This window comes from Candida margitis (assembly GCF_024628925.1).
Source record: "Candida margitis strain CBS 14175 chromosome Unknown scaffold8, whole genome shotgun sequence".
In the NCBI taxonomy this organism is placed as follows: Eukaryota; Fungi; Ascomycota; class Pichiomycetes; order Serinales; family Debaryomycetaceae; genus Lodderomyces; species Lodderomyces margitis.
The window spans coordinates 265916-290013 of record NW_026261749.1 but is presented as its reverse complement, the minus strand read 5'-3'; the positions used below and the strand labels follow the sequence as shown (position 1 = coordinate 290013).

Below are 24098 nucleotides of genomic sequence, written 5' to 3'. Positions count from 1 at the left end.
TTTTTATTTTTATTTTTGTTTTTATTTTTATTTTTTCGTTCTCCCTTTGAATTGTTCTTTACTGAATTGGGAAATTGACATTCATATGCGGCGCTGGATATCTACAAAGTAAACAGTTTACCACGTCTTTACAATTATCAAATTGATTATAGCTACATTATTACTGCCTATTAGATAGTCTTCTTCGATGGTAACGTAGCAGCATCCAATACTCCTGGCAAAGGATCCGAGCCAATACTAGCCAATAATTTGACACCACCAACCAAAGACAATATTAAGGCAATACTAGTCCACAAGAATAAATTGGCAGGTACTGAGACATCCTTTTTGGCACAGTCATAGCCAACCCAAGTAGTGGTCTTTGATGTTGTTTTGTTGAAGCTTGGTTCACAAACACAACTCCAATGCTCCTTGCTTTCCTTACATTCACCGTGGGCTGAGCACTTATCAGTAGCAACTTCACAGGCTTGCTTGCTAGCGTACTTGAATGCCGGTGCCGAAACTGATGACCTAACTTGCGATCTCTTTTGTAAATGGGTAATGTCTTTTGTGTAGTTTGGCGATTCGACAACTAAAATTGAAAAGTACTCAGCTAATGATTGGAGGGTGTTTTGCAAGGATGCTACTGCATGCTTGTATGTAGTTGAATCTGCTCCAATCTTGTTTTTTATCGACAAGAGCGATGAAATTTGAGTATAATACTGTCCATTGTTTGGGTTTTCATCCTTTACATAGTCACGCAAGTGGACCAACGAGGATAACTCATGGATAAACATCTCCTCATTAGTAGGACTATAGTTGATTATTTCTTGTTTCAAACCTTCTTGGTGATTTTGCCAGATTTTGTTTGTTCGTTCAGAGAAATATTGGAAATGCTTCTGTACTGACTCGCTTGGCGAAAGTGCGGTCAACACATCAGTTAGTTTACCACTTCTTTCTGATTTAGCTTTTCTAAACAAGTCGTCAAATTCGGATTGCATCGATTTTGATTCGAAATTTGGCTCTTGGCTCAATTCACCTCCGACTATATTGACCAACAATTTAAGTCTTGGGTTATATATCGTCTTCCTTGACCTCTCCTTCGATGGGGTTTGGTATTGAATCAATTGATTAATCATTGGCATTAAGGCTTCATCGAGTGAGTCATTACCATGTGTGTCCCGTTCAAGAAATTGATCAAGGTATATTTGTTCATCCTTGTTGGTGAGTCCTGTTTTCGGTTCATCAACATTGCGAACCACAAGGTAGTTAGAGGAGTGGCATGGTGCAGTCACAGCCTCGCTTGAACCGAAACCTGTGCTTGCTATCAATGACCAAGCTATAGTGCTAGACAACTTCATGATGAAACCAAATAATAACGTTTGATTGGGTGTGTAATTCGTTGTTGGTGAAGTTTTCGTTGGTGAGTTTTTTTTTTAACCTTTTTCCCATGCGCAACTTCCTTTTGGTAAATGGGCTATATGCAGGAGAGTAATATTCTTTTGATAGGAGATAAACTCTTTAGAGGTATTATCGTTGCAAAGAATTGGTTTAAAAACGAAGGAAAATGGATTTAACACTTGAGGTTGAATATATATTGAATATCTGCCACCCATTTAACGCTTTAGCACTGGCAATAAATAAATTCGTACATAAAATAGCTAACCCACGTTCCACCCACTTTAAAACGTTTCATCCAAAGTTATCGTTGGCGATTGTGGATAGTCAGTCAGTTTGATTTGTGCCGGCGATTGCAAAACTCCATGATTTGAAGTCTGGCTATTATTGTCACCAGCACCAGTTTTCACCCTCAAGCTCGGTTTAAACAAGGTCTTTGTTGATCTTCTTCTCATTACAGGCGGCAGTTGTGCCGACAGCAGCAGCAGCAAGAGGTCGTCCTGTCTTGGTGATATCACGGGCGATAAAGAACCGGGGCTCTTTGATCTCCGTTCTTGTTCCTCTTCATCCTCTTTCAATTCATTCAATTGCTCATCACTGTTGTAATCTCTTAAATCTATACCCAATTTGGACAAATCTGACAATACGTTGAATTGGGCTGGTGCAGGTTCCACATAGTCCAAAATGTTGGAATCGTTGTCTGGATCATTATGGAAAGTTCTGAAATTGGCTAAACTATTGGTCACGTTCAAGTTGGAATTTGGTGAATTCATTTCTTGTATTTGATCTTGTGATTTTGATCGTTGTAATAAGTTCTCCTGTAATGATACTTTAAGGTAATCAAAAGGTTTCAATGTGTCTTGTAAATATTTCAATGTTTGACTAGCTATTTGCTCATTGTTGAATATGATGATTATCCTGTTTAAAAATGGCAACACTGACCAATATGTAATATGATTCAATACCTGATCATCCTTGTTCAATACCGCTAATTTAATCTGGTCAACTAAGGACAACGTCTTGGAAACAAGCTTCGGTTTGGTCGAGCCTGGCTCTGGTTTGACAAAATCTTCCTTGGTGAAGTTGGATATGATGATTGACGTTTTAGGAGATGGGGATGATCGGGATAATGAAGACGATCTTGAAAGCGACATTATTGCGGGTTGAAAATATGTAATGTGAATTTCTTTGAACAGGTGACTACTCTGAACAAGGGTCTTGATTTGATTGAAGTATTGGATGTAAAGATACTTCTCTTATGAAAGTTTCAGCTGGGTATAGGGTAATTCCGCCTTGGTTTTTATTAATAGAGAAAAAAAGCTCGCCATTGATTAAACCGATTTGGCGTCAATTTCTATATACAGGTTATACGGTGCTTTTATTTGTGATTCATACGAGTGCGACATAATTATTCAAACTGAACCGACACAATTATGAAAAACACTGTATACGGCAAGAGGCGTAGTAATATCGCGCTACCGTGTTTAACCGCTGTACAATGACATCAAAATTGAGGATGAGAGTCCATGTCATGACACATCACATCACAAACAACAGTGACCTTTCAACCACATAGCCTTTGGAAGAATAGGCACATGATCCAAGCCCAGAAAAGTAGCTTTTGAACCCTTCAAGTCTGCGCCTCCCTCAATATGAACAGTGTGATTAGCCAAACGCAACAACTTGACAATACTCGATGCATAATCAAAGGACAACTAGTTGATTCACACACACGATGTACCCACTACCATTCAGAATTAGACATCATTGCTCTTAAATTCAAGTGTTGTCCCGATACGTTTTATCCCTGTTTTAAATGCCATGACGAGTTGAATAACCATAGTATAGACAAGTTTCATGTTCAAGATAGAGACAAGGTGGTTATTTGTGGCAATTGTTTTACCCTGTTGACATCTAAAGAGTATTTGAATAGTGGGTCTGTTTGTCCTGTTTGTCAAAGTAAATTCAATCCTGGTTGCTCCTTGCATTATAAGTTGTACTTTGAATTTTGAAACAGAAATGGGGAGACAAGGTGGGCTGGACTAATTGTGGTTAACTCATGTTAGATACAAGTTGTTTATGGGATCAGGATTGCCTTACTTAAATGGTGGTGCATGGTATTCAAAGGGTTCTTATAAGTCCAACTTGGAAGAAATCACACAGTAATTGGTGACTGTGGACAGGATTGCACTGATGGAGTAATGATGAAATATGTAAGTGGATTTGAACCCATTGACTAAACATAAAAAAGGGAAACCGAAGAAAGAGAAAGGTATCAGTGGATGACATAATTTCGTAGCCATGTTTGCAGAACAAGATATGATAGCCACCACCCCGAAAACTGTGGCGCTGCTCGTATAGCTAACTTTTGTTTATAGTTTGCTAATTTGCAATCTTTATTGTATTACATTGCCATTGGATAAGAAGAATTGAAGATTGCTCTTTCGGCTGTGCTGTCATCAATAGAGAGAAGATATCATATCTTGAATTGTTGACTGGGGTGAAAGTGTTTCACCCCTTTGTGTGTCTAACAAATAGCAGCTTCAGAAGATGAAATAGAAGAAGCAATGCCTGCCAAATTTGATCTGAAACTGCCTTCTATGCTTTGCTTGTGGTATTATGTATTGTTGAAAGAATGTCTAAGAAGTAACCCAAAATGACACAAAAACAGAGCAACCGTTATGGAAGAGAGAAGAGAAGAGAAGAGAAGAGTTACTTTAGTCTCAACAACTACTTTTAAGCGAAACCTTTTAGAGCAAACGAAGAAGAAATAGAAAGAGATTAAGAAGAGATACAGGGGTGTGTATGGTTTGAAGATGTTCTAGAATTCCCTGTCAAGTGGTTTAATGAATCGGCAAAAGTTGCAAGAGAAAAACAGATTGCAATAGCTTGAAGATGCTTGAAGATGCTTGAAAAGAATGCGCAATGGAAATAAGCCAAAAGGGAAAGAAGGGGTGAAAATTTAACAATTGAAAACAAAGTTGATATCTACAGATAATTTCATTTGATTTGACTTTGTTAAATGTTGCGAAAACTACTGCATCTGCATCTCTTTTTTAAAAATTGTTCTTGGAGAAATATTTTGGTATCAAAATCCAACCAAAAAGAAAAATTGGTTTTCGTTTATATCTTTTTGTAAACCTCGTGGGATGAAACAAACGTGAGAAAGTAATATAATATCAACACCTTTAAGTCCATCTCTATAGTAGTAGGTACATTAACATTACAGGCTACTTTGTTTCTCAGTAGCCGCTAACAAAGAAAAAAGAAGGCATATTGTTTAGGTATCCCTGGGTAACCAATAGAGAGTTCTTATTGTCTTTAAGACTATGATTTTGTAACTACTGTCAAACTGGTATTTGTTCCTTTTGTTGAATGCTTTATGTTGGCTACATGAATAAATTTTTAAAAGCTGTAATATTTCTTATTTCTTTTCCATCACCACAAACAAAGTTGATGCTTGAAAACCGAACCAATTTTTCAATTGAATTGTGAGAGCCTAGATGATGGATAGATAGGAGTAGAGGAGTGGAGATATTAAAGATGACATGATTTTCTTCTCTAGTTATTAGTAGTGGTACCTCGCAAAGATGAAATAGGCTGTTTCTAGAAGAAGAAGAAAAGCATGGGCTGATGTTTATATATGTATGTATATATATATATATATCTATATATTATTGTTGTTATACTACTAGTTTACACCTAATAAGAAATGACTGCGAAAAGAGGAAATAAAAATAAAAGTAGTAAGTAAAGTAGGATAATGTGGCTTAGTATCAAGGTTTTGTTTTTCGGAGGTTAGTTAATCATAACTTCGTTAACCCGACATATTTTGCATAAATGAATTACAGGTCCTTAGTATTCTATTCTTTTTGTTGATATCTCGGATATACGAAAGCAAAAAAACTCCGATCGTTAAATTAAAAAAAAATATTATTTTTTTTCTTTCTTTTGTTTTAATCGGACATAACTCTCTGACTAATTACACTCTACGGCGTTAAGTAAAAGCCGTTTTTCAAAATAAAGAAAATTCGGCCACTTTTTTTGACAAATGTGGAAACTACCCGTGTCCCGTGGTCCGTCTTTCAGTTCTATTTTGTTCTTTTATGTTTAAGCGTCAGTCTAATACAAGAACTATATACTTCTCGTAACTATTACTGTTACTGCTACTGCTACAATATTCTCTGTTCCGTGAATTTTAATCAATAACCGAGCGTGAGTTTCTTTTGATACCGATTGTCACAAAATATGATGGTTTTCGCGACATTGTGTATCTTTTACTTTACATGTTATTGTATATTGTATATTGTATTGTATTATTGCGTGCATTATGCATTGGAGTAAAAAAAGAAAAAAATGGTTATTTCGGAAACCACGAGGGATCATGACTCTGACATAAAGAGATAGAGTAAAAGAGTGCGAGCGTGTGTGTGTATGTATGGGTGTGGTTATCGGTGTTGGTACGGCCGGGAAGAAGAGTAATATACATTTGGGTCTGCGTGGATAGCAATGAAAACAATAGAGTATTAAACAGTTTGTTAGTGATCCCCCTGAATCGGCTTGTGAATAAGAACAATAGGGTTGTTTTTGCAGTTGTGTAGTCGGTGGGAAAACTTATGGAAAGAACTTTGAACTAAACTATTCTCTTTGGTATTGCCAACTAGTTTACTATAGAAGAAAGAGAAGAACAAGAACCAACTGTCGAAAACATTAAGTCCAACTCAGAGACCACGTCATTTACTGAAGAAAGAGGAAAAGGAAAGGAGACTTTTGTAGGGTGGAGATGGATCCATTTTAACACTTTGAGTTTGCGACAGTAATATTAAGCACAAACAGACTAAGAGAGTGAGAGACTCAATATCAACAACTGCAGGTGTGATTATCACAAAGCAAGGACACACATCTCTTGCAATAGAATTAGAATACATCTCCTTTCTCTTTTGCACTGGAAGATTAATAAAGTGCGATAGAGTATTCTTTTGTATACTTTTGGTTCTTCTGCTTCATCTTTATGACAGCAACCGTTTTATCTGGTGGATCTAAGACAAATAGATCCAAGACATATTGTATTTAGAGTATTGGGGAGGAGGGGGGGGGGGTGTACTTGATGTTGGTGATAAAGTTGCTCTTAGAATAAATTTGCTATTGCTTGATTGTTTGATTAAGTAAAAGCCTAGAACCGCAAGTTAAATTAAACTCCTATTTCCATGTAAGTTACACAAACCACAAACAACAGAAGAGAAAAGAAATAATTTTATTTTTTTTATCGCCGAGGTATTTTTTTTTATTTTATTTGTTTTTTTTTTGCAATTAGTCAGAGAGAGACAAAGAGAAAGAGATACAACAATTAAATAATATGACATCAGTAAATTTGTATTTATATTCAATTAAAATCCTTCAAATGATTTTTAACAGCCACTTCCTAGTATCGCACACACACACACACACACACACATATATATATATATATAGCATTAACCAAACAACTACCCAACATTGGACATCAGCAAAACAACACGTACACTAACAACTACCAGTGTGTTATATCTCAAGTGGAATAGCATATACATACGCATACACACATATTCAATATTTATATCACCACCACCACTCCTACCTCCTCTCCCTTTCCCATCCAATTCCTAAAGTCACTATCCTTACACTTTAGTTATATATTTGTCACCAAAGGCAAAAAAAGAACGAGACCAAAAGAGAACAAGCAAACAAAAATACTAAAACGCGTATAAAATCATGGCTGCCACATCAACATCAACATCTCCACATATGTCATTTGCTCAAACATATATACTTGCCAGTAAAGTCAGACTGAAATTGACTAAAGAAGCAGCCTCACCTAAATCATCCTTACGTAACTTGGTTGTACAGGCTAATATGTTGGACAATTTAATGGATTACATCACTGAAGAAACTGAGAAAAGAAACAGCTATAGCCAACAACAACATCAGAAACAACAAGCACAACAGCCTCGTAGTGATGAAGAGAAACATGTACAATTTGATTTACCTTCAGAGGCTACTACTTCTAAGTCAAGACATTTAGATAATGGTGAAGAAGTGTCCACTACCACTGGATTACTATACAAGACTTCAATTACTGAGTATGAGATTGATTCAGATTCAGATTCAGATTCAGATTCCGATTCCGATAGTGACTACGATGATGAAGAAGAAGAAGAAGAAGAAGAGGATGTCCAAGATGAAATCAAACAATTGAATGGTGCTATTTATGAACATGCAACTATGGTTCCTCAAATCACAACCAAAGAAGTTAATGATTCTGATTCTGAAGATGAAGATGATGAAGAAGAAGAACACCACCAAAATGAAGCTTATGATAACTCACTGACTTACACATCATCTGATTCTGATTCCGATTCTGATGATTATTATATTTATTCCGATTCAGAAGAAGTTGAAGAAGATGTTGCTATCCAAGCCAAAATTCCCAGAACTTTGACCATCAATACTTCAATGCCATTAAACCCATCATCATCAGCAACAACAACAATACCATCGACACCTAGTTATAAATCTTTACCATTTATGAATTTGTCTTCTTCCACACCAACCATTATTGAGGAAGATGAGGAAGAGGAAGAGATAGAGGTAAAAGAAGATGAAGATATCAATACTGACATTGAAGAGTCCGATGATGAGGGAACAATTATTTGTGATTCTGTTGAACAAGAACCGACAGAAGGGTTGAAGGCAGATATTACAATTGACCATATACATCATGATATGCCAGAACTATGCCATACTAATTCATTAACTGATGATGAATACGAGGATGAAGAATATTTGCTTAACCATCACGCCCACCATTCACACAACCACCACAACCATCACCATCACCATCACCACAAGTATCCCAGAAAAACACTTGATGTCAACGACGATCATCATCATGAAAGTTTACACATCCCTACCACTACCATTACAGCTACAGCTACAGCTACAGCATTACCAGCATCACCATCTAATGAAGGACCCAATTATATTCCCATCAGTTTATTCCAACATGAGAACTTGACATTGGAACAAATTTATTAAAACTTGATACTTTTTTTGATTCAGACTTGATTTGGTTTACAATAGAGCATAAGGATATTATAGAAGCGAGGTTACAAAGATGAAAATGTGTGTCTGTTTCATATGGAGGTGCTATTATGATATTATGATATGATGATAGTAATATTTTTTATTTTTTTTTGTGCTTTATTTTATGACTTCATGTTTGATGGATGATTTATGATTACTATGATGATGATGATGATGATGATGATTGATAATGACGGTATTATGATTACGATTACGATGATTATGATGTCATTATTACTATTACTACTACTTAGGATGCCACTACTGCTATTACTATACATTTCGGTTGCTTTTATATCAATGGATTATTCACTTCTAACATTATTACATTTCAATTCAGTGTTTATTTACTTACATTATTTAACTTTTGTTGTTTGCTTGTTTATAGAATGATAAATACATATACCCACACATGCAAAATGAGAATCAATTATAGTAGAATCCGTATTTTGTTTAGTAAAGCCTTTGGTATATGTTGGTGAAAAGTTGTGTTTCAGACTGAACGGACTGATGTCTGGTGAAAAAAGGGAGTTTCAGTTGTTGTTATTGTTGTTTTACTTTTGGTGGTAATAATAACAAAATAAGAGTGTCTTATTATTACGTCATTAATATTACGTTGTTAAGTTATTACCTTATTAACCAATTATGACGTATTTATAGTAACATGCTTTCTTTGCTGGTGATAATTTGTTGATACACGGGATGCAAATAAAGTTGTCATTTGACGTCAGAATTTATTATAATTCATTTATTATTTGTTAAGGCTAATACAATTGCACACATTAATATGATGAAAGTTGAGATATATTTTGATAACGAAGATCCATTATTCCATTCAACATTGGTGAAGCAAATCGGTATTTAACAGAAACAGAGAACAGAAGCTGAACAGGACCAGAGTCAAACAGAATACCGATTGTTGGTTATACTTTTGTTAACTTTCGCTACCTCATCAATATGTCTACACGTGACAACATATAACTCCGATCACAACTCCGTTTAATTCCTTCTTTTTTTTTTAACTCCGTAGTTTTTTTATTTTCTATTTTTTATTTTTCTTAAATCCTGTTTTAAATCCGAAATCTAACACTTTTTTCTTTATAGGGTCATACTTTTGATCAAATTTTGTTAAAAACTTATTCCTATTAACATTTTAACAACAAAAAAGCCCTCAAACCGGCACCAGCAGGAGATGTGGACTGGTTTATTAAGGTAATTTCTTGTTTCAGATAAAAATCCCGCTATAATCATAACTGTGTCCCCTATGCACCACCACCCCAACACTTCCACCAACCCCCTATTTTTTGCTCTCTGTCTCTAATATGTGGGGTAATGGTTAGGAACAAGGTTAGCGGTCATTCTGCAGCAGCATAATCTCGGCAACGGTCTTGACATATAAATTAAATTAAATAAATTAAATAAATATATAAATAAAAATGAGAGACGAAATTTTATAACCGATGAAGGGTTTTTTTTATTTCTATTTAAAACTCGTTCCTAATTAGTAAATGTACTTCGAATTTGTCACAGTTTAACAAATACACTAATGACCCACGAGAGAGAGAGAGTGTGTGTGTGGAGTGAGTATATGAGAAAGTCACGCGAACAAGACACTTAGACACTTGAGTAATCAACCTCTACATTATACAATAGAAAATCCATAATCTTCCAAAGGCTTACAAGTTGTTCATGTTGCCTTTTGTTGGTTTTATTTTGCCTAAAGAGGCACTCAACGTCTAATAGTAATTGTGGTCTCTAATTCACCTACAAAAAGTGCATTGTAATGATCACGAACAAGCCATGAATCAGTTATCTTATTAATATATGTGACAAGTATTCCATTAAATGTGTAACTAAGTGGGTTTTCAGCAGCAAGATAAACTGATCCGAGACCTCTAAAATTTCTCTTTCCATAGCACACTCAATGCAAACATTGCAACAATCTAGCTCCTCCTTTTAAACAGATATATTCTTGACTCCTTCTGCCAACTCATCACCTTCGATACCACCATTACCAGCACCATCCTCTTCTTCAGTACCAGCCAATCCACGTTCAAAAATTTGCTTACCAGTCAATCTTCCACCATGCATCAATTGCATTTTCAATTGATCTTTTTCTTCAAACTTCATTTCTTGTCTAAACTTTAATCTCCATTCATTATATGATTCACGAGTCACCTTTGTACCTTGGAATTTTTGTTGTTCAATTTTTTCCAATTCATTTCGCTTACGTTCAAATTCATTGGTCTTGGCGATCAACTTGTCATTGAATAAGGATTCTGCTTCATCTTTGAGTACGGTGACTAATGTGAAGATCGACGGCATACCGATACTAATTTCTGCTTCTTCGTTCAACTTCGACAAAAGTTTTGATAAGTCATCTCGTTCATATTCGATCGTTTCTGCCATATTTAGTGCAAGTCTTGTTTGTTTGGCCTCTTCGTCTTCATCTTCGTCATCATCATAACCCGCATCGTCGCTGTCTCCCTCCCTATCACCCTCTACTTCTGCAACTTCTATATGTAGATCAGGTACCACTTCAGGGTATGTCTTGGGATATTTCACAACCAAGTATAAGGCATGTTTGCGTTCACTATCAGTATCTAAATTGGTTCGTATCTGGAAATGAGTTTGTGAATCGTTGAGAAATTCTAGTTCATCAGGATATATCGATTGTAGAATTTCAACCTCTTGTGATTGCTCTTCCTGGTGGTCCATGATTGGCAGTGTGATTTGAATTGACAGGTGGGTGATGGAAAACGATGCCTTCTTGGCGGGATTTATGTCGTTTTTTCTTTTTTTTTTTCAACACCTGTAAACATGTAATGAATGCTACCAATCGATTTAAATTATGTAAACCAGACACAAGAGTATCTTAGAGAAGAGTTTGCTTGTGATGAGAGCTACTGGAAAGTTTAACTTATACACATCTCACAACACCCGCAACTCGATTTATTGAACTCATACCTTTTGGTGTCAAGATGGGGCTATGCTTTTGTTGACGGTAGTGTCTCCACAAACTAACGAGTTTAGCTTTCTCGCCACGTCCAGAAATCGCAAGCATCTTTGGTGACAGTGCCTGTTGACCTGTTAGATCCCTTAAACTAAGCCACAGTAGGCTTTGTTTAGATTGATTCACTTTTCCAACTCCGTGTCGCATTTTGAAAAGGTTTATAGAACTTTGCAACAAAGCTACAGCGCAGATTGAATCCCATGTCTACTCTGCAAAAGGCAAGAAATCACGTGAACCTCTCTCTTCAAATGGTATGATAAAAATATTTTGAACAGAAGAACGTTTGATTTTAAATTGTGGGAAACGCGTTAAAACGGTCGTGCGACCCAGGCACACACCCACATTAAATTTTGAGAGCCATTCAGGGGTGGAGTCATCTACATAGTATGGAGTATAACCTTCAAACTGATAACCCTCATACCCAGTATACCCTACTTACTCACAGCACCCAGTTAAGTTCAGGTCTTTCTTGCTAATCTCATTAAAATAGTGTATGTACACAATACATACACAGACATTGAAAGACCAAAATAATAAACCAGAAAAAAATTCTTTAGACAAAAAAAAAGAAAGGAAAAGAAAAGAAAAAAAAAAAACCAAAAATCTTTTGTGTTTCACTTTACGATACGAAAAAACAAATAACTGTTGAACAAAATTACTGCGAGTTGAATTCAAGAAGACACACCAAGATAATCCACAATTTAACACCCAACACATACCTCTCATACTTTCGAAGATTTTAGGCTGCTAATCTTTTTTTTTTTCCATTTTGTGTGACAGAGGCAGTTGGATTTTTGTTTTCTCGGTGCAATTTTTTGTTTTTTTTTGCTTTTTGGCTATTTTTAGAACTATCATTATCCACGAAGGGGTCCTGGTGGCGAAGCTTTTGAAAAGAGGGTTCTAGCGTTGAGTATATCTACAACATAACGCCAACGCCAACAACAGATAATATCTCCACGGCATAATCATCACCAACAATTGGAGTTTTACAATGAGTCCTAGATTCCCACCAACTACCAAGATAAAAGATTTTGGATACCCTGAATCACACCCACTACATTTCACGGCGTCGATTAAGCGGTTTCGAAAGACACGAGTATCTAGTGATTATGAGCTACCCGAGGATGATGAGGCAACTTCATCCGATAACACATCCACCACATCTTCTTCGGCTACCTCCGACCGTCGATCGCGACATCATGGAACCTCGAACTACAGGACTTACGACGAATACGATTATGAAGGTGAATTAGAAGAGGAAGAAGATGACGATGACGAGTATGAAAAAGACGAGATAAATTGTGAAGCTCGCGCAATTTTTGATTTCCAACCAGAAAATGACAATGAAATTGGTCTAATCGAAGGCCAATTGATATGGATCAGTTATAGACATGGTCAAGGGTGGCTAGTTGCCGAGGACCCAGAAACAGGTGAAAATGGACTTGTACCTGAAGAATATGTCGAATTGATTGGTCTACTAGACATGAGAAACGATGTGGAGGAAGATGTGGCGAAACCGTTTTTACCTGAGATATTGCGCAACAATGAACCAGAGGCAAGTGGAGTACGAGCAGGTTCAGACGACGAATGGGTAGACACAGATGAAGAGTCTTCACGGCTGACTGTGGATACAATTAACAAACCGGGGAACAATGAGAAAGTGGATGATGCGGTTGGTAAATCATTGGATGAAATGAAGATATGACATGACTGAGGAAGAGTTAAATATAAAGTCAGATGTGTATAGCTTAGCGTATAGGAAATATAGAGATTTCGCATCTCTCTTCTTGCGTTTGTAAAGAGATCAATGAATCCGATGCGCATCACGGTTTAAACCATTTGTTTTTTTTTTTCAATCAAAAACAATCTTCAAGTTGGTCCTTTATCGTTCAGCAAATGTTCATATGACATCTATACAGCTACCCTACTCGACATCCAGTGAGAGTAGTGGAGATAGTGAAGTTGAAGGTTTTCCAACTTTGACGCAAATACAACCAAGGTTATCAAATGGTCAACCGAAGGAAACACATTCATTAGAGGAGTCCAATGAGAAGCAAGTTCGAGAGGAGCCACAAGGTGAGCAGCAAGTACTACGACATTCGACGCAAAAATCTTTGTCCAATGGCAATGCTACTGATGAACCAGCGGGAAGGAGTGAACCAGTCAGCTATTTTGACATGATTTTTGGAAGTGGGTCTTGTAGTCGACTGAGAAAAAACAACCCATCATTCAATGCAGATCAATCATCACCGGGGGTATCATCAGACCTGTTAGTAGATTCATCCGATTTAAACGAGTATTCCAGTGAAGAGGTGCCGGATGCAAGGGAAGGACGACAGAATCGAGATAAACAAATAAACGAACGCATTGAAAAGCACCTTGGACTAAAAGGAGAAGATTTTGATCGACGAAAGATAAGCAGACAGGATAATCTATTAAAGCACAAACAACTGGAACAGATTGAACATAGGAGGTGTGACAGAATGGAAATAAAGCCAGCCAAGTTTGAAGAGAAAGCCCAAAAGCAGGCAATACACGAAGAACAAAGGCAAAACAAGTTGGAAGACAGATTGAAAAAAAGGATAGCAAAACTAGAAGGGTATTTGGAAAACATTCGACTAAAGAAGCGACTTGATCGTGATGCCATAATGGAGGAATTGGATAATTGGAGGCTAGAATTGAACAAGCCTCGACAAGACCGCATATCCTTGCTAGAGTTTAAAGAAAAACTGGAGCAGAAACTCAAGTCGAGCAAAATAGTGGCAAAGCCTAACGATGGGTCTGAACCAGAGAGTCAGAAACCTCAAGACGTTGAAGAGGTATCACAAGATGGCACTTTTTTGATTGATAGGAAACGCAAACGAACAGCACAAGCTGAAGAGAAGCGACAACAGAAGAGGACGAAAGGCGAATCAAACACGCAACCGGAACAAGATCCTACAAATAGTGGCGATGCCTCAACAAGTGTGATGAAGAACAACGATGATGGTGATAACGACTCAAGACAAATAAAAGAGCGGCCATTGCGTCAACCAAATGTCAATTATGTAAAATTCTACAATCGATTTGTATGTGAGACATTTGACCCTACGAAATGCATTCCCGAATTGCCACTATCATCACTGAAAATCAATTACGGCGGATCATACCCTAATGAATCAAAGTATCCTGGGCAGTTTTGGTCAGGTGCAGAAAAGGAATTATTCTTTACTTTGCTTGCTCGATATTCTATTCATCAGTTGGACATGATTAGTTTATCCATGTGCAAATCTGAATTGGAAATTACCACCTATTATAACTTATTGAAACGCGAGTTGGAAAACTTGAAAAAGAAGGAGGGAGTGAGAAGGGGTTATGTAACAGGTTTGAAGGAATGCAACAGTCGGTTGGTGCAATATGGAGAAATTCCCGCTGCTTATGAGATGCTGAAATATTTCATCAAATATGAGGATGAACAAAGTATGTTGATGGGTGCAGAGGGAAATTATGAAGCAGTGACTAGCGATGAGGTTTCGGTTGATAATGATGATGCTTCAGTTGATGACACAGATACGTTGATTAATCGACTGAATATGTCAACAATGTTTGGTAAATGTTGTGACGATGAATTGTGTCAAGTATTGGAAAATCTTGTGAAAAAAATCACAAAAGATATCTTGATAAATATCGTCAACACCAAAACGAAAAAGCCGGATCATGTACCACAAGGTGTCATCTCAAGACCCACTGAGCTCATCACCATACTTCCTAGGAACATCAAATCAAGCATAACTCAATTGGGCTATTCACGTCCTAATACCACGTTTAACTTTGATAAACCATTGGTGAAGAAAGTTTACTCAAATCAATACGGACATCGTCGATGGTTTAACAACATCACCAATATTACTTCTGTGCCAGCATTCGGCAACTTGATTCGGAAACCAAACCAAAGAACGATTCCAACTATTCACAATTTGCATCAATATCAAAATGGGAAATTTGGCTCTGTTGTTGATGGCACACTCGATGAGGACTTTGAATCCAAGTTAATAAGATTGGAGACCAAGGAAATTGATGATCATGATGTGTTGGAACTGCGAATGTATGAGCATGGGTTATTATTTATGTTGCTCGATGGCGAGACTGAAATATTTCCTGGGGATATTAGGAGGTTGAATCAATGGGAGAAGGAGTTGAATAAGGAGGAAAAAGATAGCAAAAGGAGGCAAGGGGTGGAAGAGAAAAACAATTATGATGGGATAACGAGCGAGGATGGAAGTGAGGATGAGAATGAGAAAATGGTTGATCTTTTGAAGACCTATTCACGACATTTCTCCTCCTGGGTTGACACTGATGAAGAAAAATTAGTTGAAATGAGAGCAGTTGATGAGTATGACAATGAGTATGATGAGAGTCACTCCCATAAAGAAGAGCTGTCCGAAAGCAGTAGTGGATCTGATGACGAAGATAATGACAGACACTCAATGGATGACTACAACGACGATAATGCTGATACTAACTGCCTCTTTGACGGATTTTTTATAAGAAGTTACAAGTAGTATTACCGTAAAAGAACATTTATATATGTAAATCTCTACTTAAATATAAACCTAAGTCCCAGTCACACCTTTTCACTTGTGTCGGAAACCATTTCTTTTTCCTCTTCTTTTTTGAATTCATAACGTAACATAATCCATAAACAGTACAATTTTATTCCAAAGTCTACCAATTTTACCGTCAATCCTTCGTCTAGACTCGTAATCATGATGAAGTTGTAACTGAGGATAATCTTGAGGAAATCATTATTCAAGTTGCGTAGGTATTTATACCAAATTTCTTCTTCAGACAACGCCACACTATCCTCTTCTTCTTGCTTATTACGCTGGACGCCATTTGTGTCAAAAACAAATACGTCAAGGATGAACAAGACATAAATGATGATTACTTGAATAGCAAGGGCATATTTCAAGTCAATAGTAAAATATCTTGAGTCTGCAGCCGATGCGATAATGGATAAAGAACCAACATTATTTGCAATACATAAAGCCATTTCAAACAATATTCTACTAGTGTTTGAATGCGTTATTAGACTGTGTTTTTTAGAAATTTTTGGTGTGAAGAATCGGAGCATAAATAATAAGGTGACACATTGCGAAAAGGCAATTTTAATTAGTGAAGATGAAGAACTGAAGGGAGTGTATGGTAGATAAGTATCATTAACTATTTGCTGGATACCTGTCCAATAGTCTGTACTCATTTTGTATTGAAGTCTGTTTGCAATCAGTGATTACTAGACGGTGCCTATGAAGTTTGGGGTTGTTGATATTTCCACAACCTTTTTTAATGGTGAAGTTAGCAATACCTGACGAAGGTGAGTCAACTTCTAAAATTATGCAAAGCTTAAAGAGTGTGGAAACTGTAACAGTAAAGTTGGTCTAGAGAACTTTGGTTGAAAAATGCAGGATCTCTTGACATTTAAGTAGAATTACTATAGAGTAAAACAACATCTATTTATAAATACTATTTTGTGGTTGACTGTTTTGTTACTTTGCCTTCAAGAGACTGTAACAATCAAAAAAGAGCACGGCGGTAAGTTGATTTGATGTTTGTGTAAACTTTGCATTGTTATCCACCAAAAACATAATCAAAAAAAAAACAAAGCAATAGGAGTGATGAGGTACTTTTTTGTTAGAGAAGTGCCTGCACTGGTAACACACAAAAAAGCCCTTAAAGCTATAAATAGTTGATTTTCAGCCTCTTTTTGCTTCACTTTGGATGTTTTTTAAACGGCACTTCTGTTGGAACAAAGTTATTTATAAAAGTCATCTGGACAGAAATGCCATTTGGATCAAGACTTTCTCCGCCCTTCGGATAATTCATTGCACCTTTTAAGTATAGATCTAAATAGGGAAGAGGGGCTCTATTGGAGCATGAGCTAACCACACAGCCCTTGATCCCCCCCCAAAAAAAATGTGGCAGAACGTGCCAAAAATAGAACAAGAAAAAATAAAAAAATAAGAGGAAATGATTTGCGGCATTTAATGAAAAGCCGACCTCGTTTAGTTATTTCTGTTCAAATATACAGCCGAACAAACGTGCAACAAAAGAAGAAGAGTCTTGTGACCAAAGTTTAAAACAACGTTGCATCGTTGTGGAAGGATATCGCACTTAAAAAGCGAACAGAGTTATACAGACTTTATACACTATTTCTTCAACTCTTTATTCAGTATTGTTTTACTTGTATCTTTATTGGGGTTGAGTTTTTTTCTTTGTTATATGTCTAGTTGAAGTAAATTTACGATACAGTTGCATGAAACCCGGGTATGCAAATGTCAACTATCGGAATCAAACAAAAGGAGAGGACAAAAGATTAAATGGCTCTTTTCTGTACAAAATTACAAAAGTGAAATTATAACAGCTCCAAGATGACCGTAGGCATTGTATTATATTTATAAATGTCTGTGGTAGTTGCTGTATTGAGTCGTGTTTTATTCCGCTGAAGGATTTCATTTTTGGGAATTCCATGGCTAAACGGAATTACACAAAACTATTGTAAACTGTTACTAAAAATAGCCAAGACTTTTCTATTTTATTTTTTTTTAAAAATTACGACATCTGTCATAACCTTAACCTTGTGCGTAAATATACAAAGCCAACTATTTATCAGAGATGATGAATATAGTTCCAAGTCATATACTCTACCAATATCAAGTACACTGCTAGGATCTCTTCCCCACGCTTTCACTTTGCACTGCTGAATATTAATTACGCATAGAGGGTTAAAACTAATGTCTGGGTATTGTGAAATAATTACACAAAGCTGCCCTTTTTTGAGAAGCTCAACGCGACATTTGTATAGTCTGTTTCATCTATATATAGAAATTATCAAAAGAGAATCGCTCTCTGATTTAGGAGACTGGTTAACGAAAAGTAGCACCAAAACTGGGGGTTAAGAGTTAAAACCATCAGAATACCCTTAGGCTTGGACCTGGAAACTCAGTGTATGTGGCTTCCTCACATCATATTATGAAAAGTAGTATGATGCAAGGGCTCTTCAAACAATAGAGTATTATTGGTTTGTATAGTTTCTAATTTAGTATGTAGGCTCTGTCGAGGCCCAACAGATTCTACAAGTTAACAAAATGATACAGTTGTAGCATACAGAGATATGTCATTTCATTTGAGTTTTGAAGTGGAAGAATAAAAGCCTCAAGTTCAATGTTTCCAGAAATAATTCTACATCGAGATAACTTTTCTAAATTGGATATTGGATTCTTATTAGACAGAAAACGTAGAATAAAAAGTAGATCTACAATAAGCTAAACGAGACCATCAAACCAGCGAGCATGGATACCCATGACAAGTTGAAGATCGACAACCCATCGTTTGAGTTTGCACTCGACGACGACTTGCTTGATGAAGTTGAGCTAGTACCACTTGACGACGTCTTACTTGATGAAGTTGAGCTAGTTCCACTTGATGTCGAGTTGCTTGACCCAGATGAGTTAGTTCCATTTGAGTTTGATGCACTTCCTCCATCTATTACTGTTGAATTTTGTCCTCCGGCAGTGTTGACTTTTCCATCAACAACTTCAATATCTTCGTCATCTGTGTAATAAGCTTGGCCAATATGAACTTCGGTGTCTTCCACATCGTAGACAATATAAGCACTTCTCAATATATTATCACCAAATAATGTTCCTGTATTTGTGTCTTCCAAAATTCCCAAGTAGCATTTGCCATCAGATTTCAAAACCAACTCCGGCAATGGAATGTGAATGGTCTTGTTAACAAACTTGATATCCAACGTTGAATTTGATTCCTTATATTTACAATCAATGACATAAGCACCAGCACTTTCAGAGTATTCACCATCAAGCTCTTCAGCAAATGCCTTTGCAGCCTCTGGTTGCACATATGACAAGGTCGATCCGGAGTCCAATAAGACACCGGTTGAGTTATCCAGTAAGTTTTTTACGGTACCCTCATGATTAAACGAAATGGAATTTAATGCAACTATGAAGTACAGAGGTTGACCTTCAATGTCGCCCTCACTTTCCAACACTGGCAATGTTTCCAAAGTACCTTCATACTTAGCGTGATCAATAGCACCAAACAAAATAGACCCAGTCTTGGCATCAGCTCCATTCAAGTATAAAGAATACAATGCCTTTTTAATGGCCCCGTCTGATTTCATTTTAAGCGGTAAATTTTCATATGTGCTGCCATTCACACTAAGGGATTCCAACCCAGGTAACCCGAGACCCAATATTCCAACTTGAATGTTGGTGTCGTTAACAATACCGAAACTTACATCAGATACCGAAATATTGGCGACTTTCACGGTGTCATGACCCCAGGTTCCTGAGGCACTAGTACCATCAGCATATGCTACGAAAAGTAATTCTGTACCATTTTGGACAAAAGTATCGGAATCATCGGTGCTGAATGAACCATAGACCGTGCAGGTGTTGGGTCCTTCTGCAGAGTTTGAACTAACACTAATACCATCATCGCCTGGGGCTGGTAAGTCGGTGATTTCTGGATGACTAGAAATATACAGCAAGATGTCGCCCTCATCATCGTCGTCGCGCTTGTTGGCGTCAACATTTTCCGATTTTGATGGTTCATCTCTCTTTTTCTTGCTTGAGTTCGACTTTTCACATTGGACATCACTAGACATAAACCAAAGATCGGAACTACCTGTATCAATTTGTACTTGAACCTTTTCTTCGTTGGAGCCAACATACAACTCAGCCAAATAAAGAGTGTGATTGTTGATCAACTCTAATTCCACCGCTCCATCTTCGTCGGAACGTTTAACGAATCTAGGGTCGACATCGTCAACCGGGGACAAATCTTCTCTTGAAGCGCCTCTTCTGATATTGAAATCCATTTTCAAGCTTCCTGCATCAGCAGAAGCAGCTAATATCATAGGAGTCAACGTCAATAACGAAGCTGAGATACTGGTGGCCAACTTCATCTTTTCAATCTCTGTAGTTGTGAACGAATGATAATGAAAAAAATAAGTTTCTATAGAGTGTAAGAGTTATGAGATGTGTGGGATAATCCTCGTCTATTTATATAACCACTATTACCGGAGAAGCTATCACGGCGTGTTTTAGTCCAATTAATTCTTTTGACATAAATAGTTTTAGATTAGTTGAAACACAATGTAATGAAATTGGTGGAGTCTGTATGACGCTTGGTCCATGTATGTATACTCTATGTTTACCAAGTTTGGAGTCTATAGCAACCATGTTTTCTTCGGTATATGTTCAGCGCCTATAGATTGTTAGTATATGTTCAGCGCCTATAGATCGTTAGTTTTATTTTGCTTTATATTGGAATTTTCTATACTCTGTTCTTCAAGGAGTGTTAGTTGTTGCAAAACACCAAAACAATTCTACTAAAACACAAAATACCAAATGTGGAATAATTTCTTGGCAAACATCCTCTTTTTCAATTGAAATAGCTCTTGTAAGGATAATGAACAATGTAATTTCACATAGCAAGTGTCCTTTCTTACAGTATACCTAAAGTCGTTTGATTGTCTAACGCCAATAAGGACTTTTTTGTAATAGCTTTTGGTGTTGCAATTTCTGTTAGTGTATATGTAACAAGACATCCACACCTTATGTTTCATTCTTTTGACATATTTTCTAAATCTAACAATCATGAGAAAAAGAGAAAATTATAATACTATTAATAGAATCTTACACAAAGAAGGAAAGATATCATATTACTTCTGTACCATATGACTTGTGAGATGCACTGCGCCTTATGGTTTTTATACCTTACATTCCAAATGACTTTGCGCAGCATCTTTAAGCCCTTCTACTTCAAGCAACGCCTCAGAACTTGTGCGTGACTTAAAATTTAGTGCCCCAGTAAAGCCCTATTCCCAAACAACTTTAGACTCTTGATAGAAACGGTCAATCTATTTTTAGTTCACTAAAAGGTCTCTTATACAACCACTCATATTCAGCTCAACAACTTGGTTACCAAGCCAGCCGCTTCTTAGTCATGTTTGATGACGGTCTGAGGTGAATTTTTTAAAGAACTGGTTTCTAAAATTTGAATCCAAAGTTTTATAAAATAATGCAGAGGGAATTGCACAGCTGCGTATGTGATATACTATATTCTCTCCTCCATCAAAGGAGAGAATATGCGGGGTGTCCAAAATTACTTACTCCGCAAATCTCTTTCCTTGGTTGCTAAGGTACGAGTATTTAATATGACTGTGTTTCTTGGCTCTCAAATTTTTATTCCGATAAATGGGTTTTGATTGGCTACAACTATAATCCAATCTGGCAATTGCAAACTTAGTGCTGTTACTTACGATCCAAATTGTTAAACTATGCTTAGATATGGACTCTAATTCTTTCAAACGAAAGTGGTTTCTAAGCCAAAAAGACTGAAGAATGAAAATTGATGAACCCAAGTAGTTACATTTTTCTATATCTTGAGGGTGTGATAATGAGGTGAGCAATATCTTATCGTGTTGGCAAAGGTTAGAATCACAGGAGAGTACACAGTTTATATATAATGCTTGTAGTGCTACGTCTTAGTGATCTGGCGATAGAAGCATGTGTCAACTAATGACTCCACACCTAATGTATACAACATTGAATGTTTATCGCTAACGATCATGATCACATAGTCAGATTCTCCATAAGCACTTCTGGACAATGGGAATATGGGGGGGACTCTATCTTGAAGCAAACGCTAAACAAAACTCATCAAATCTTTTCACTTATGTAAGACACCACTTCCCTTGGTTCCTCTTTTTTGAATTCATATCGTAACATGATCCATAAACAATATATTTTCACTCCAAATTCCACCAACTTCAGCACCCAACTCTCATTTAGATCATCAATCATCATGAAATTGTACACTAGGATAATCTTGAGAAAAGCATTATTCAAGTTGCGTAGGGGTTTGTACCAAGTTGATTCATTGGATACAGCCACACTTGTCTCCTCTAGTTTCTTATCAAGTCTGGAGCTGTTTTTGTCTAAAAGAAAATTTCAAAGATGAATAAGGCATAAATGATGATTACTTGAATAGTAACAGCAACTCTCAAACCAGTAGAAATAGACTCTGACCCACCAGTGAATCCAATAGTGTATAAAGAAGCAGCGTTGGCTGTAATGCATAATAACACCTCAAACAATATACCAGCGGTACTGGGAGGCTTTCCTTGGTTACATCTGGATGGTCTTCTTGTTGATGGGGAAAACCTAGGTATAAATATTAGGGTAACACACTGTGAAATGACAATTTTAATTAATGAAGATGGTGGGTTGAAGGCGGCATAAGGTAGGTGAGTCATTGACTGTATCTTCAATAATTGCCCAATAGTCACTGAACATTTTATGAAAGCTCCTACTTGTGAATTGGGAGATACTCTAATGATGCTGTTATAGTTGTTGAAGTTATAGCAAACGAAGAAGTCCAACTTTGTGGTTTATGAGTAAAACTGTAAAATTTTATCGATATCAAGACGATTAAAAGTAAAGAATATCTGCAGAAGCATTCTTTGTAGAGGATCTAGTGGACTAAAATATCGACGAAGAAAACTATATATATACTGTTTGCTTCTGCCTGTTTTAATTTGTCACTTTTGAGACTTCAAAATGTTGACCATCTAAACCATAAAGCACTGGCGCTAAAAATGTTTCAATTTTGTGTATTCTAGATCATTAAACGCCGTACAGTTTACAAAAACCATTGAATGAATGTGCTGAGATCTTACCTAAAGCAAATAAGTGTACCAAAAATTGCAATATAACATAAGAAGAAAGTGCTAGATACTGCGTTCTTATGAAAGAAACCAAGAAGATGATCTCAATGCAAGATTGTTCTATGTTTTTCACACAGCATAAACGAGAAAATTTTTCTTAAAAAGAAAAGGGGTGAACAATGTGAAGAAGAAGAACATAAAAAGAAGCAAATGCAAAGTTACACAAATTTGTAATTGTTACTAAATTTAGCCTCACACCAAATTTTTGAAATAAAATTACGAATGCATATACACAAACTTTTCTTTGTCAATAACAATACAAACCTACTAATGGCGGTTCAAAGAGGTAACCGATACGAACAACCGTCAGTTTAGTATTAATATTCTACTGAGAGTGATGACGCCTCTCATTATGGCAAGAGAAGCAATGAAAAATTTGTTAAAGGTGACGATCCAATAGTAGATACCCTGAGCCTCTCCTATTCTTGCTTTTGTTTTTATTTCTTTTGGTAAAAATGTACCCTCGGCTAAACTTGAGTATTGTACAATAAAAGAATTTAATTTCTAATTAGGCGTAGTGTCACACGACAATAGACGATCTCTTGAAACGATGAAAAACACTTTGTTAATAGGAAACTGTTTATTTGAAGCAGTGAGACAAAAGGAGCTGAAATGGAACCTTGAGCGGTACTGGTTATGAATGGACGTGCAAATGCACGCAACAATAAACCCCCACTCTATTATGCCTATGTTATTGTTTTGTATGATATCACAGTTTTTGATTTCTTTGCACGCAAAGTACCTATATTAATACGTTTGATGAGCGCAACTAGAATAGTTTGTATGTCTTTGCTT

The 24098-nt window shown here is 36.6% G+C and overlaps 9 protein-coding genes across 9 annotated transcripts; 3 read left to right on the top strand and 6 right to left on the bottom strand. All coding sequences in view use genetic code 12, as the record gives it.

Moving 5' to 3' along the window:
* Window positions 1-170: 170 nt before the first annotated feature.
* On the bottom strand, window positions 171-1340 carry CANMA_000834 (uncharacterized protein; the record flags this gene model as incomplete). The annotated part of the gene is made up of 1 exon (XM_051818228.1): window positions 171-1340. The coding sequence occupies one exon, from the start codon at window positions 1338-1340 to the stop codon at window positions 171-173; it is 1170 nt and encodes a 389-aa protein (XP_051673648.1).
* Window positions 1341-1661: 321 nt separating this feature from the next.
* On the bottom strand, window positions 1662-2531 carry CANMA_000833 (uncharacterized protein; the record flags this gene model as incomplete). The annotated part of the gene is made up of 1 exon (XM_051818227.1): window positions 1662-2531. One exon carries the CDS (start codon window positions 2529-2531, stop codon window positions 1662-1664), a length of 870 nt encoding a protein of 289 aa, XP_051673647.1.
* A 4630-nt stretch (window positions 2532-7161) lies between these two features.
* Window positions 7162-8451, top strand: CANMA_000832 (uncharacterized protein; the record flags this gene model as incomplete). Its single annotated transcript, XM_051818226.1, has 1 exon — window positions 7162-8451. One exon carries the CDS (start codon window positions 7162-7164, stop codon window positions 8449-8451), a length of 1290 nt encoding a protein of 429 aa, XP_051673646.1.
* Window positions 8452-10455: 2004 nt separating this feature from the next.
* On the bottom strand, window positions 10456-11217 carry GIR2 (Gir2p; the record flags this gene model as incomplete). The annotated part of the gene is made up of 1 exon (XM_051818225.1): window positions 10456-11217. The coding sequence occupies one exon, from the start codon at window positions 11215-11217 to the stop codon at window positions 10456-10458; it is 762 nt and encodes a 253-aa protein (XP_051673645.1).
* Window positions 11218-12503: 1286 nt separating this feature from the next.
* Window positions 12504-13217, top strand: NBP2 (Nbp2p; the record flags this gene model as incomplete). Its single annotated transcript, XM_051818224.1, has 1 exon — window positions 12504-13217. One exon carries the CDS (start codon window positions 12504-12506, stop codon window positions 13215-13217), a length of 714 nt encoding a protein of 237 aa, XP_051673644.1.
* A 199-nt stretch (window positions 13218-13416) lies between these two features.
* CANMA_000829 (uncharacterized protein) lies at window positions 13417-16053 on the top strand (the record flags this gene model as incomplete). Its single annotated transcript, XM_051818222.1, has 1 exon — window positions 13417-16053. The coding sequence occupies one exon, from the start codon at window positions 13417-13419 to the stop codon at window positions 16051-16053; it is 2637 nt and encodes an 878-aa protein (XP_051673643.1).
* Window positions 16054-16115: 62 nt separating this feature from the next.
* CANMA_000828 (uncharacterized protein) lies at window positions 16116-16751 on the bottom strand (the record flags this gene model as incomplete). The annotated part of the gene is made up of 1 exon (XM_051818221.1): window positions 16116-16751. One exon carries the CDS (start codon window positions 16749-16751, stop codon window positions 16116-16118), a length of 636 nt encoding a protein of 211 aa, XP_051673642.1.
* A 2052-nt stretch (window positions 16752-18803) lies between these two features.
* CANMA_000827 (uncharacterized protein) lies at window positions 18804-20477 on the bottom strand (the record flags this gene model as incomplete). The annotated part of the gene is made up of 1 exon (XM_051818220.1): window positions 18804-20477. The coding sequence occupies one exon, from the start codon at window positions 20475-20477 to the stop codon at window positions 18804-18806; it is 1674 nt and encodes a 557-aa protein (XP_051673641.1).
* Window positions 20478-22514: 2037 nt separating this feature from the next.
* CANMA_000826 (uncharacterized protein) lies at window positions 22515-22832 on the bottom strand (the record flags this gene model as incomplete). Its single annotated transcript, XM_051818219.1, has 1 exon — window positions 22515-22832. One exon carries the CDS (start codon window positions 22830-22832, stop codon window positions 22515-22517), a length of 318 nt encoding a protein of 105 aa, XP_051673640.1.
* Between the last annotated feature and the right edge of the window lie 1266 nt (window positions 22833-24098).